This window comes from Arachis hypogaea, chromosome 3, assembly GCF_003086295.3.
Source record: "Arachis hypogaea cultivar Tifrunner chromosome 3, arahy.Tifrunner.gnm2.J5K5, whole genome shotgun sequence".
Classification (NCBI taxonomy): Eukaryota; Viridiplantae; Streptophyta; class Magnoliopsida; order Fabales; family Fabaceae; genus Arachis; species Arachis hypogaea.
Genome location: NC_092038.1, coordinates 52,138,444 through 52,152,924, shown reverse-complemented (window position 1 = coordinate 52,152,924; position 14,481 = coordinate 52,138,444). Strand labels below are relative to the sequence as shown.

At 34.9% G+C, this 14,481-nt stretch overlaps 1 protein-coding gene across 1 annotated transcript; it reads left to right on the top strand.

The window, feature by feature from the left end:
* The first annotated feature begins 1,309 nt into the window (after window positions 1–1,309).
* On the top strand, window positions 1,310–9,618 carry LOC112790559 (3-oxoacyl-[acyl-carrier-protein] synthase II, chloroplastic). Its single transcript, XM_025833012.3, has 14 exons — window positions 1,310–1,874; window positions 3,191–3,399; window positions 3,474–3,677; window positions 3,909–4,019; window positions 4,121–4,216; window positions 4,325–4,370; window positions 4,454–4,533; window positions 5,135–5,203; window positions 5,483–5,567; window positions 7,631–7,785; window positions 7,914–7,994; window positions 8,078–8,137; window positions 8,267–8,420; window positions 9,118–9,618. Exons 1-13 carry the CDS (start codon window positions 1,667–1,669, stop codon window positions 8,381–8,383), a joined length of 1,521 nt encoding a protein of 506 aa, XP_025688797.1. The 5' UTR covers window positions 1,310–1,666; the 3' UTR covers window positions 8,384–8,420; window positions 9,118–9,618.
* Window positions 9,619–14,481: the final 4,863 nt, after the last annotated feature.

Genomic DNA, 14,481 nt, shown 5'->3' with positions numbered 1-14,481 from the left:
TTGCGATTTATATGCTAAGCCTTTACCGCACTATGATCCCACTTACCCACCTTATTTGCTTCGTAATGCCTGAGGCTGATTTTTCTCAATTGATAACCGTCTACATTTAGTGTGACATGCTCATATGCCTATATATGTATAAAATTCCTTAAATTGACAGATTGATAATTTCTAGCGATTAATACTATTATGACTTAAATATGATATGCTAAAAGTAGAAATGTTACACTTCTCATCTTTTGTTTGACACAAACAGAACAAACATCTTATGTTGGATAATCAAAATTTTCTCTAGATGATTTTGTAATTAATACAAAATTCGTAATCACATTTCCTTAACAAAAAGAAAAATAAAAAATTTGTCATGTTTCATATTTCTACAACAAATATTTGTTATAAAAAAATTAAATTAATTTTGATTATCACTATTTGATCATTATTAATTTTGTCAAAATTAATTTTTTACTTAAAAAATTACGGAACACAAATTACATTATTTCAAAATTAGTTTTGACATCATCAATTATCAATTCTTAATATACGCAGTGGATAGTCTTTTTGAATAGGTTGTCTACATTCTGAAAATTTTTTAAATCAGCATCTATAATGTCTCATTAGAAAAAAAAAATCAACATCTATAATCATTAATTTCTATTTTAGGATTTATTTGGATGAGTTTTTAAGAAATTTTATTTTTTGATTTATTTTTTTTAAATATTTTAAAAAATAAAAATAATTTTATATTTAAATATTTCATAATTTTTTTATTTATTAATTATAATTGGATACAATAATATCAAAATATTTTTTTATTTATTTATTACATAAAAATTATATTCTTTAAAAAAATATGTTTTAAATTTTTTTAATATTTTTATTTTTACTACTAAAAATTTATTATATATATTAAATAATAAAAAAAAATCTGTTTTTTTTTATTTTTTTATCAATTTAATACCACCAAAATAAGCTCTTAATTAATTTTAAAATAATTATTATTTCACACATTAATAATTGAATAAACAATAACAAAATATAAAAAAGACACTTATAACAGAAATTATTTTTAATATAAAAATAAATGTGATATTTTAGTTGAATATTAATATTTAAAGTGTATTACAATATTATAGATATACATAAACCAAAATATTAACACGTGTTTAATATACATTCTAGGTGTTGACTCTCTACCTATAAAATTGGTATGTAATTACACAAAATAATATCATTTCCAATAAAAACACTGATAATTGTTTTTCATATAAAAAAAATTAGGCCACTTATAGTGGTAAAGTAATTTTTTGTTACAGACTTTCATTGAATTGTATCGAATTGTATTTTTGTTTGTTAAATTGTATTATTGTTTGTCTGTCTCTCCCAGTCTGATTTGAGGAGAGAGAGAGAACACTTGGCGTCGTCTTCTTCCGAGTTCTGAGAACGTCTCAGCGCACCACACTCACACTCACACTGCAACAAGCCACTAACACTAAACCACAACAGCACACACCAACCAACAAAACCTGCCGCTTCTTGAACCCTTCCTTTATTTATTTATTTCTTTCTTTCTCATTCTCACTCTCTTGAATGCAGTTACCACTATTCACCACTTTTCTCCATCACCACCCACTGCGACTCTTCATCTCCCACATCCAACACTTCTTCGATGGCTTTCTCTTCTGCCTTTGCTGTCTCCTCTCCACTATGCACGTGGCTCGTCGCCGCCTGCATGTCCCTCACGTCCCACTCCGACCACTCCCCCTCCCTCACGTGCTCCCGCCGCCGCACCCACGTGACCCGCTCCTCCTTTACTCCTCGATCCACCTCTGCCTTCAATCGCACTCGCACTCGCACTAATCGAATGCCTCTTTCTCGTAATTTTTTATCTTCTCTTTTTTTTTTAATTTTTTTCTACTTAATCTCAACTTCAGATTTTACTCTCTTTCATTTCTTGATACTAGTATTACGTTTGTTTTTCAATCGGTCTCTGATTAACTATGAAATCTGGTGTTTGCTATTTCTGGTTGATGCATTCTTCTCCTGAGTTATAAAAAAGATTTCGCCTCTGCTTTATTTATTCATTTGTTATTATTTATTTATTTATGCTAGTTATGTTAATCTTTTTTTTTTTGGATGCAAATATTAGCTCTATTTATTAATTGGTTTGATTTATTAGATAGAGTAGAGATGAACGAGGTTTGAATTTGTATCGATGTTACCGAGAAACAAGTTTCACTTAGCTAAGCACAATTGGCAGAAAAATTGTGGTTTGTTATTTGTTTATGGAACAGTCAGCTATCAAAAATCATCACGAAGGGGATGAATAAAGACTACGTGATTTATTCTTCTGAAAACTTACCAATTTGACTTTGTAACGGTGGCTTTATTTTCCTCTAGTCTCATGCAAGTTGTTCATTAATATAAAGTATAAACAGAATTGGTATCTGCAATTCTGCATAATATAAAATTTTGTGAGCTTCCTATTTTTCTGAACTTTAAAGCTATTGTGAGTGGAGAAGGCTCTATTGTAAATGGCTGCTGGTTTTGTAATTTTCTCACCTAATTGGAATAAACTTATTTGTTGTTGTGTTGATTGGTTTTTCTCCTACATCTTCAAATTCCATAAAGTATGAACACTTTTGGATATGCTCTTATTTAGACTTTCTGTGTGCATATAGTGGTTGATATAGTTTTGGTTCAGTGGTCCATCATGATTCACATACCATGTGATAAAATTTTGGCAGCGTCATTTGTTGTTGTAGATTTACAACAACCTATTTTACTTAAGGCTAAGGGTATGCATGGTGGTAGGCAAAAATGGGGGTGGAAGTTTTCATTGATGTATTGCATGTATAATTTTACACACCAAACTCATCCATCAAAATTCCACTTCACTTTTACCACATGAACTGAACATACCCTAATCATATCTAGTCTATGTTGTTGGTTACATTCACCGCTCAATATTAATGTGCATCTCTAGGTTGTAGTTCCTTTGCCCTTATAAATATCAATGTCATTTATTGCTTAATTGCTTATAACTGGTAGGTACTCACAAAGCTGTTGGCATTACTTTCTTGAGTGGTAGGATACTAGGGTTAAGTATTCTAGTTTCAAAGACAGTGTTGTGCTGACTGGTCAAATATTCATACAATTGCTGACATTTGCATTGCATTAAAATATTTTCAAGGTAAAATAATGGCCATAGCTTTGCAACCTGCTCAAGAAGCTACTACAGTTTCGAAAAAACCTCCTACGAAGGAAAGGCGAGTAGTTGTGACAGGCATGGGTGTGGTAACGTCACTTGGTCATGATGCAGATGTCTTCTACAAAAATTTACTTGATGGTGTTAGTGGCATAAGCGAGATTAATGCTTTTGATTGTGCAGAATTTCCAACGGTAATTAACATTTCATTCATATTGTACTGAGTTGTTTCCTGCTGTAGCTTTTGTTCTTAGTATGCTGTATGCAGAGGATTGCTGGCGAGATCAAGTCTGTCTCAGCTGACGGTTGGGTAGCGCCAAAGCTCTCAAAGAGATTGGATAAATTTATGTTGTATATGTTAATAGCTGGGAAAAAAGCGTTGGTTGATGGTGGAATCACTGAAGACATAATGAATGAGTTAAATAAACAAAAATGTGGGGTTTTGATTGGCTCAGCAATGGGTGGGATGAAGGTAATCATTCAATCTTTTATATTTTTAGATAAAGCAATTGAGCAAGTAGGGACTTGTGTCAGATTTTGAAGTTCAATATTAAGAAACTTCCTAACATGTGTAGGGAGGTGTAAACTTTGGCGTATTGAAGTTATTATCTAATGCAATCCAATATGGTGCTGGAAGGACTTTTTTGCAATTTGTTTGCTTTGGTTTATTGACTACCTTAACTTTTCTCTGTTTTCTGAACAGGTTTTCAGTGATGCTATTGAAGCTTTACGAATATCATATAAGAAGATGAATCCATTTTGTGTACCATTTGCAACGACAAATATGGGTTCTGCCATTCTTGCTATGGATTTGGTCTGTTTAAATAAAATTGTCCTTATCGTGGATACCATAAATAGGTGTCTTACACGCACACACTTAAGCTTCTAACAAATTAACATTTATGAACATTGTAGGGTTGGATGGGCCCTAATTATTCAATCTCCACAGCTTGTGCTACAAGCAATTTCTGTATACTTAATGCAGCAAACCATATAACTAGAGGTGAAGCTGTAAGTATTTCTGATTTTTATAACATTTTTCTGGAAAAATTGTTGAGAAGAAAGCTGCAACTACGATCATGTTTTGAAAGGCATTAACAGATTTGAGTTTATCTGTAGGACATGATGCTTTGTGGTGGTTCAGATTCTGCTATTATACCAATTGGTATCCTATTTTTTTCCTCACACTTTCCAGCTTATACAAAACACCATCATATCTGATATATAATCTAAAAATGATTTGTATAGGCTTGGGAGGCTTTGTGGCATGCAGGGCACTCTCTCAGAGAAATAGCGATCCTACTAAAGCTTCACGCCCTTGGGATAGTGTAATGCTTTAGGAATCCTACTTGTCCTTTTTTTTTTCCCATTTATATTCTTGAGTTCTCATATTTTTTTTCTTATATCTCTCTCTCACTATCTCTCTATATATGCACACACTTTGTTGGAAGTTGGATTAGTATGTGCTATTTCTTGTCTTTTAAAGAAATCGAGTAACTGAGGAAGCTTACTTTACTCAAAGTAATCAATATGTTTGAAGGATTTGCACATCTATGTTCTACCTTTTACAAAACTTTCTGACTGTCTTATATGTGCAACAGTGTTTAATAAGAAATGACTTTTCATATCATTGTATAGGAATAAAATGGGAAAGACACAGCCTGAAGTTGAAAGAGAAACCATAACAATCAGAAATCAGAATTTCTTGATGTCTAAAAGTAGCCGAAATTGATAATGAGAAATTATGCTCAATTCTTAAAGGGAGTTAATTCATCAGGTTCAACATTCATAAACAACTTTTAACAACATGAATAGTTATTAGACTATTGTAATGCTTGGTGTTCTGTTCATAAACAACATCTACTATCATTGTTACTATTTACCATGCCTTGAATTTCAGATGCTAAGAACTAATTTGTGTTATAACAGAACCGCGATGGATTTGTTATGGGTGAAGGGGCTGGAGTTTTGCTTTTAGAAGAGTTAGAGCATGCTAAGGTACTTCTATTGTAATATACGTATTTGATAGTGGGACCACCTTTGAAAAACTTTGCTATAGATATTACTGCAATACTACTTTATATATTTCTTCTCATCCTTCAGTTTCTTCCAAGAGTAGAAAAACAATGTTGCTCTGACCATTGTCCTATCCCGTGTTGGAATCATGCTCCTAGGCTTCAAACTTCTTGTTTTAGTTAACACTGCTTATATTTCTCGTACCATGTTTCATTTTAACTTTTAAATTCAAAGCCATCTAATTTGTTTTTTTGGATGCAGCAAAGAGGAGCAGAAATATATGCAGAGTTCCGTGGTGGAAGCTTCACTTGTGATGCTTATCATATGACGGAGCCTCACCCTGATGGTAAAATGTTAAATCTTCATTAAGGCCTTCTCAGTTATTCATATAACAATAACAATAGCAACATAACAATAACAATAATAATAACCAAGTGGAAATGAAACTCTTGTTTTATGATAACAATAACAATAACCAAGTGGTAAATGAAACTCTTGTTTTCTCTGGCTTTGCGATCCTGGAACCATGAGATTAAATGAAAATGCTGCTTTGGTGTCATTTTATTTCTCTTGTTCAAGTTCACAAAGACAGTCGTGTAGCAAATATGCGTTTTCCTGATTGTAATTTTAATTTTTTTTATTTTTGGGAGTAAGGAATAAACCCTCTTAAAGTTGGTGTTTTGAAGAAAGAAAAATTATTTGACTTTGAAGAATGGTAGATATGCACTGAATGAATTTCGGTGTGATGGCTCATAGATCCTGATTTATATCAGCCTTTTCATGTATTCTTTATGTGCAAATATAGATTTCACAATGTTTTTCTACTCACTATAACCCTAAATTGAACATTGCATTAGTATTTTTCTTTGTTTAGAGTTGTATATTAGACATGTTTGAATATGAGGACTTCTGTGGATGAATTATATTTTACAAAAAGTGGACTTTAACTTGTTAAAAACTACTGCCGTTTTTGCATTTATTTGGCTGTGGAGAATGCTTGGAAATGTTCTAAAATGATCTCTTTCAAAGTATAAGAAAGAAAATCTGCTATGTTAATGTTAAAAATGTTATTCTGTTTCTTTGAGGCTTTGAATAACTTCTAGATGAAAATGATCTGAAACACACACATCTATGTAGACACAAAGATACACACACATATTATGATCTTACTGCTCACTTCTTAGGGAAAGCTTTAAGGAGGGAACTGATATTGTTATTGCCACTCCCAAAATTGATTTTGCTACTCCTCTCGAATGTGATTTTTTTTCATGGTGACGGGAAAATATTCCATGTAGGGTAATTTGGAAATAACATATAATAGAGTGACATTATCAAATTGGGAGTGACAATATCCACCCGGCCCTAAACTTTATTGTGCAATTATAAGACTTAAGCATTATAGTACTGAACAACGGGCAATAGAAAAAAGCTTACACCAAAATAAGATCAATGTAGTAGATATGTGGATGCCGGTTGGTTGAGTGGATATACCATACAAGATATGTTTTGAAATGAATGTATTAGACAGAAAGCTACTATAGTGCCTATTGTAGAAAAGTTGGTACAGTTTTGCTTTAGGTTATTGGACATACATTGAGAAGGTCTGCTCAGCTTCTCTAAGTAGAGTAGATGTAATGATATCTTGCCATGGAGTTAGAGGAACAGACTATGAACAACTATAGGCAAAACCAGTAAGTTTAATTTTAATTGTTTAATAACAGTAGACATGACTTGTGATAGAATGCTAAAGTGTTATGTAATTAGTGCAATTGATCCCACCTAAGAGGAGTAGAGGACAAGGCTTTGATGATGTTATTTTCATTGTATTGTTCTTACTGTTGTTGTTTGTCTTTCAAGGTCAGGAGAACTATTTCAGCAACAAATTGACAATGGTGCCAAACACAACCTTGGCTTTTGTTCTAAATTTAACAAAATTTCTGGTGGTTTTGGAATAATGTTGTCATGTTGTCTCTTCTTATTGGAGTAATGGTTTTGGAATGACCATCTTGTACAAATTCTGCCAAGGCATGCTTTGGAAGAACCTAGAAAGTTTAATACAAGAGCATTGCGAGATAAGATTTTCTTGAGATAAGATTTGCATAATGCAGGATGCTTGTGCATTGGGCTGTTGTTTATCATGGGAGATCATGCATGGGTTAAGCTTGCATGAAGTTCTTTTTATTCTACCTTAGTAGGTAGACAAGAATGTTTTTTTCTAGTTCTTGGTCAATGGCCAAAAATCCTGAATCTCTATACGAATATTGAGGGATAAGCTAAGAGTTTTCTCATATATCGAAAATCTTTTTCAAGTTCTTAATTATGACTCTCCAGTTCTCCATCTCTTATTCCTATTTATAGCCAGCTATTCCCTGCAATATGCATGTAAACTAATTATCACATTTCAAACAGGGGCTGGTGTGATTCTTTGCATTGAAAAGGCACTAACTCACTCGGGACTATCAAAAGAGGATGTGAACTACATAAATGCACATGCCACGTCTACGCCGGCTGGAGATCTCAAGGAGTACCAGGCTCTGATGCATTGCTTCGGTCGCAATCCTGAGGTAAATTTACCTTGTTACCTATAATATGGATCGTTTTAGGTAATTGTTATCTCTTACCCTTCTGATTGCTTTAGTTTATTCCCCTGATTACCTTATTATTGTGCTTACGGCAGTCTCTTGTTCCACAGCTTAAAGTGAATTCCACTAAATCTATGATTGGCCATCTTCTAGGGGCAGCTGGTGGAGTCGAAGCTGTTGCAACAGTGCAGGTGAAAATACTGAATCTTCTATGAAATATAATTAGCGAAACTTTCACTGAACAGATATTGAGCTTCAGTTTTTCTTTTTGTAGGCAATAAGGACAGGGTGGATTCATCCCAATATCAATCTGGAAAGCCCAGACAAAGGAGTGGTATGATATTTTTGTGCACCAGTCTCTCCCTATTTTTTTGTTTTAAATTTTTCTTTTGAAAGTGTGTTGACTGTTTATGTGGTTAAATTCTCTACTTTTGGTTAACTACATAACTGAACGAAAAACCAGGATGCTAATGTGCTTGTGGGCCCAAAGAAGGAGAGACTGGAAGTCAAGGCAGCACTGTCTAATTCATTCGGTTTTGGTGGCCACAATTCCTCCATCATATTCTCCCCTTTCAAATAAAACATGTTGCAGTCTATGTGCTTCCTTTATTATAAAGGTATGTAGCATGTAGAATAGGACCTATTTGTGATTAGCTACCTAAAAAACTACTTTTAAAATTGTGTTTTAGTTCTTTTTTCTCCCCTTAAAATATTGCAGAACAAGAAAATTACCCCATTTCTGAGAATTAGATATAAAGCTGCTTCTGGGAAAATTAGGAATACTTTCTCCAAATATCTTTGCCTTCGAAAATTCAGGATAGTCTAGTTTCCAAATATATCGAGTTACGAATGTGCCAAATAATGAGGAAGTAGAAGTGTTTGTTTGGTTTTTTCTCCCCCTACTTTTATCTTTAATTTTTTAGAATTTCATGAAGAAAGAAAAAGAATAGTAAACATAATAAAATCTTTTTTTTTTGTTCCCTTCAAAATGGAAATACAAACCAAGCAATCCCTTAAATTCCTGTTTTATCTTTTAAATTTTGAATATAAAAAGGGAAAAGTACTTTTATATTTATTTTATTTAAATACTATAGCAATTTTATAGGCTAAAGAAAAGCTTTTTACAATTATTTTTATTTGTTAACTACATTTTTTATAAAAAAAAAAATTCCGCTTATGGTCCTGTTTTTGTTTCTAATTATGCTTCTACTGCTAATTGCTAAACATGTACTTATAAATTCTTGATCACAGAGACGCTAGATTTCACTCAATTTGCCTCTGATAGGTTTTAAGTCTCATGGTTGTATCTTGCAGTTGTTAACCCGGCAAAGTGTTGCATACTAACACTACTCCCTTGGTTAAGTTAAACATGTATCTGGTGTGGTGATCATCATGTTCAGAAAGATTTATGAGGTGACCCTTCTGAATCAAAGTCTCTGGAGATTGTCCGTTGCTGCCGCCTGCCGGTTAAGTTAGAATTGGGTCTATCAGCGGCCAGAAAGCTCATATTTGACCATGAATGGCTAGAGTAGGAATTTGAATGTAACAGTTGGACAACAAAAAACTTGATGGGGACATGGACATTGTTTTATTCCCATCTATCTACCAGGAGAAGACCATAGATTGGACATAAATCAATTGTAACTGTTTTTCTTAAGCTGGATAAATGTTAGGTTACATTTTCCGCTAAATCAGAGGTTATAAAGTCCTGTCGTGTAATGGGTGGCCAGCTTTGCGCTAGAACCCAGTTTTTTTAAGATCAAAACCAGCATTAGAACCATAAAAAAGTAATTTTAACACTACTGTTTATTACAATTTTCCGCCGACGTGTTTGTTGATTGAAATTTAAAAAAATAAAATACCGAGTTGGAGATGATTATATCATCTTTAGTATATGATTAGTCCACCTGAGAATTTCATGTGCAAATTTCCAAACTCAATTTTTCTATCGTACCCTTGATATTGTATATAAGATTTTTATTAAGATTTATTATTACTCTAGATGAATGAAATATGATATATGATGTTTCTTTATTTGGTATTCAATTATATTTTTTATTAAACCTTAACATTCTAACTTTCTAATATTAAAATTCAGTAAATCGTTAATCGCATGACCCATCCTCATGGTTATCGGATGGCAAAAACATAAAGCGAAAAAGGAAAAGTGTGATAGTTCTTTGCACTAACAAATGATACTATAAAACCACGCCTTGAAGCCTACTTTCTAATTTTAACCATAAACATGTAACGCCTTCTCTGGCATTTCCAAGCACATTAGAGACAGAGGATAAAAGTCATAATGTTTGTCTTTAACTCTATTATAATTTTAGTTCACAGAATTTTAAAAAAGCCAATAATGTTAGATGAATAAATCTTTGTATGATCATTGTATAACCAAGGCAATAATGTAAGAGATAAAATTCAGAAGAAATATATAGGCAATATATTGGTTCGGCCTAAAAGGTCTGTATTTAGTCTTTAAAGCAATTTGAGAATTCTAATAACAGAATGAGTGTACACAGATATTATTTGTAGAGTTTTTGCAGGTTGCAGTTTTGACTTAGATTAAATTGCAACCCAATTTTAAAACTTCTGATATTCTTCGGACAATTTTAGACAAGACTCGATTGGATAACCCACAACTAAGGACTTTAGATATTTTACCAAACTTCTTAGGTAATATTCAGATTGGATACCCCCACCAACCTAAGAGCGCTAGATTTTATATTTTCAGGTCTTTTCAAGACTACGAAGTGACTCAGCTTGACTCTTCGCCAATCTAAGAACGTTAAGATATTTTTACCTCAAACTTTTTTAAGCTAATAAGTAACTCGCTTCGGTACCTTACTAACTAAGTACTTTAGATATTCTCCTAATTTTCACATGGAAGACTCAAAGCAAACCACAACTTAACCTAAGAATTTTAAATATTCTTTGCTTAAACATTTTTAGGACTAAAGATTGTCAGTGGATCAAGTTTTAATAAGAAATTATAGAGTTAAAAAACTCACAGTATGAACCAGTAAGAAAGACGATCTCAACTTCTACAATAGAGTTGACGAATTCTTTTCTAATTCTTTGAGACTTCAAAAAATAATACAAATGACCACATACTAGTCTCGGATTTATAAGAACGTAATCTAGTCTAATATATGGATATGCCTAGATTATATCTTAAAGAAATGAAAATTTTTCTAAGATAGAAGAAAGAAATAAAGAAGGAGTTAGTACTCAAAATCGTCCCTGAAAGATACCCCGATCTCCGTTTTAGTCTCCGAAAGATAAAATTAATCAAATTCGTCCCCGAAAGTTACTCACATTGATCTAGTTGGTCCTTCAGTTGGTGATGTGGCTAACGTTTGCTGAGCTAGAACGTTAAGTGCCATCGTGGTAGACTCCAAAACGACGTATTTTCATTCCTCCACTCCCCAAACAAGGGAACGACGTCGTTTATGGTCCAGAGTGGGATATTCAAACGTTCTTCCCATCTCTCATCTCATAACAACCCTCTTCAACTTTCGCTCCAAAACCCCTCCTCTTCTCTCTACTCTGGTACTCTATCCAAGGATCCTTTGATCAGAACCTTGTAGCGTTATTGACGATTTCTGTGCGTGTCGAGGCTTGTAGACTAGTTGGCTCTACTACGTCGGATAGTTGGAGGAGCTTGCAGAGGAGTTTCGCTGTTGGAGGAAGGCACAGTAACTGCCATAGGGTAAGATTTAATTTTTTTGACAATTTCTATTGATTTTGCAATGTTGGTATGCGTTGGTTTAGGTTGACTTAGTTATAAGAAGCATATAGTAAGACTAGGGTTCGGATTAGGAAGAACATGTTTTGTATGGTTTTACCGTTAGGGGTTTCGTGGTCATAATGCGGTGGGTTTTTCTGGGAAATGGAGGGTTTGCGATGGGTATGGTTATGTTGTTTGCTGTGTGTTTACATGCAATTGTAAGGCTGTAGTTGTTTCAGATTTTGTTATTGACTACATTTATTTATTTATGCACTTGTAGATGGAGGGTCCTTCTATGACATTTGTATTTCACCATGGTGGAAAGTTTAAAAAGGATGAGGGTGAAAATCTGTACTATGAGTCGGATCACACAGAGGCGTTAATGAAAGTTGAAGGTGATACACTGGACGTGTTCTTTGTGAAGGGATACTATGTGGAACTGGGATATGATGAGGCTAGGGAGTATTGGTGGAAATCTCCAGGGGTTCCCCTTGAATATGGGCTGAGGAGGCTGGCCACAGATCATGATTTGATTGCAATGGTGAAAGATTGCAGGAGGAACTTCAACTTGATCAACCTGTATTTCGAGTATGGTGTTTCAGAGCCATGTGTGGTTGATGAGCAGGAAGAAGATGTGCCAAAAATTAAGCAGACCTAAACCAAGAGACATCACTTTTAACCCACCAAGTTACCATCCCACCAAAAACCATGCTCTGAATCCATGAAGGCATCAGCTGAAGGTAGTAGATTATCCTCTCAGCCTTCAAAGTTGCCTTCTCAGTCTACCAAATTTTCTACCCAACCCACAAAGGAACCAAGTCAGCCCACTAAACTGCATACCCAGCCCACTAAGCAACCAATTCAGCCCACTAAGCCCAGTGGACCATCATCTAAGCCCACGGGTCCATCATCTAAGCCCATTAGACCCTCATCTAAGCCCACCAGACATCATCTCAGCCCACCAAAACATCACATCACCCTGTGCAAACTCCATCACATTCCAAAAAATCCTATAGTCAGCCTACCAAACCTACCCCTGCTCCATCTCAGACCAAAGGAAAGACCAAGGTCACTACCACCACAAGAGCTGGAAGGCATGTAAAGACTTTGGAGGTTGAAGAAGACAGTAACTCTTATGACTCCTATGAGAGTGCTGAGGACAGCCTTTACAAAGCTCTAAAGGTACAAGGGGATGATGAATCTAGAAGTGACAGTGATGATGGTGTGAAATCTATTGGTCAGAACAAAAAAAGTGAGGTCAAAGAGAAGCACAAGCCTGCTAAGACCAGATTAGCAGAGAAAGAAATAGAGACTGACGATTCAAGCTATGAAGCTTCTGAGGATGAGGATGACAGTGACTCAGGTATTTGGCTAACTCAATTGGTTTGTAGTTGTTGATTTAATTTTGGTAACATGACTAATTACATTGTGGTTTTGATTTGGCAGACCTAGAAGATAATCCCCTTGATGATGGTGATTCGGATCTCAACTCATGGCACTCGAAGGACTCAGGCCAGGAATTGGAGTCTGATGAGGAATCACCAACCATATATCCTCAGTATAATGACAAGGCAAAGTTCGGGGACCTCAAATTTGAGGTTAGTATGATATTCAAATCAAAGGAACATTTTATGCATGCAACTAGGGACTACACAATCCAGTTAGGTAGAAACATATTGTTTACAAAGAATGACAATATTTGGGTTAGGGCTGTGTGTAAGGCTGAGGGTTGTCCTTAGGTAGTATACTGTGCACGTAGTAAGCAAGACGGGTCATGGCAGATTAAAACCTTAGTTGACAACCATATCTGTCCTAGAAGGCGAAAAAACAGGGCAGCTACCCAACAGTGGACACTAAGCAAACTTGTACCAAAACTTAGAAAGCACCCTACAATGAGACATCGTGAAGTGTATGAGTGGTTTGTGAGGAAGTGTAATGTAAACCTCAACAGCACCTGCATCACTAGAGCATTGAAAGCTGCTAGAAAAGTGGTAGAGGGGGATGAAGTTGCCCAGTATGGGTTAATCTGGGACTATGCTAATGAATTGCTTACAAGTAATCCCGGGTCTACAGTTCAAGTAGGTGTAATCCCGATGCCAGAGGGTCCTCCTCAATTTGAGAGGTTTTATGTGTGTCTTGATGCCTGTAAAAAAGGTTTTAAGGCTGGGTGTAGACCGATGATTGGTTTGGATAGGGCTTTTCTTAAGACCCTGCACGGTGGACAAATATTGACTATGTGTGCTCAGGATGCCAATAATCACATCTTTGTCGTTGCCTATGCAATTGAGGATGTGGAAAATAAAGACAACTAGAAATGGTTTCTAGACCTGTTGCAATCAGACCTTGGCAACTACAATGATAACAAGTTGTACATCATTTCAGACATGCAGAAGATGAGGACACTTTTCATAGTTTTGGGATTTATTTGATTTCATGAGATATACTAGTAGGACTAAATTGATTTAATGATGAACTTTGAGGGATTGATTTGATTAACAATCTTTTCGGGTTTCTCTGTATTTGTCAGGGACTAATCCCAGCAATGAAGGAAGTCATGCCCATGGCCTAGCACAGATTCTGTGTGTGGCATCTGTGGCAGAATTTTTCAAAATAATGGGGTAGCACAGAGTTGAAAGACCTAGTCTGGGAGTGTGCTAGGTCAAGAACACGTAATGAGTTCGAGAGGAACATGAAGAGAGTAAATGTCATCAACGAGCAGGCTTGACAGTATCTTGAAAAGTGACCGAAGGAAGCTTGGAGTAAGGCGTACTTCAGTGAGGATCCCAAGAATGACAACATTTGTAACAATGCTTGCGAATCATTCAATGCTAAAATAAAGTATGAAAGGACCAAGCCGATTTTGACTTTGGCTGAAAAGGTTAGAAGAATAATCATGAAGAGCATAGTCGATAACAAACTGAAGTTGAGCACTTATCAAGGAATTC

What these genes read in the sequence shown, in the direction of transcription:
- LOC112790559 (XM_025833012.3), top strand. Translation starts at nt 1,667, where the DNA reads ATGGCTTTCTCTTCTGCCTTTGCTGTCTCCTCTCCACTATGCACGTGG. An exon ending in TAATCGAATGCCTCTTTCTC is followed by an intron (nt 1,875 to 3,190) that starts GTAATTTTTTAT and finishes AATATTTTCAAG; the next exon opens with GTAAAATAATGGCCATAGCT. An exon ending in AAAGCCCAGACAAAGGAGTG is followed by an intron (nt 8,138 to 8,266) that starts GTATGATATTTT and finishes ACGAAAAACCAG; the next exon opens with GATGCTAATGTGCTTGTGGG.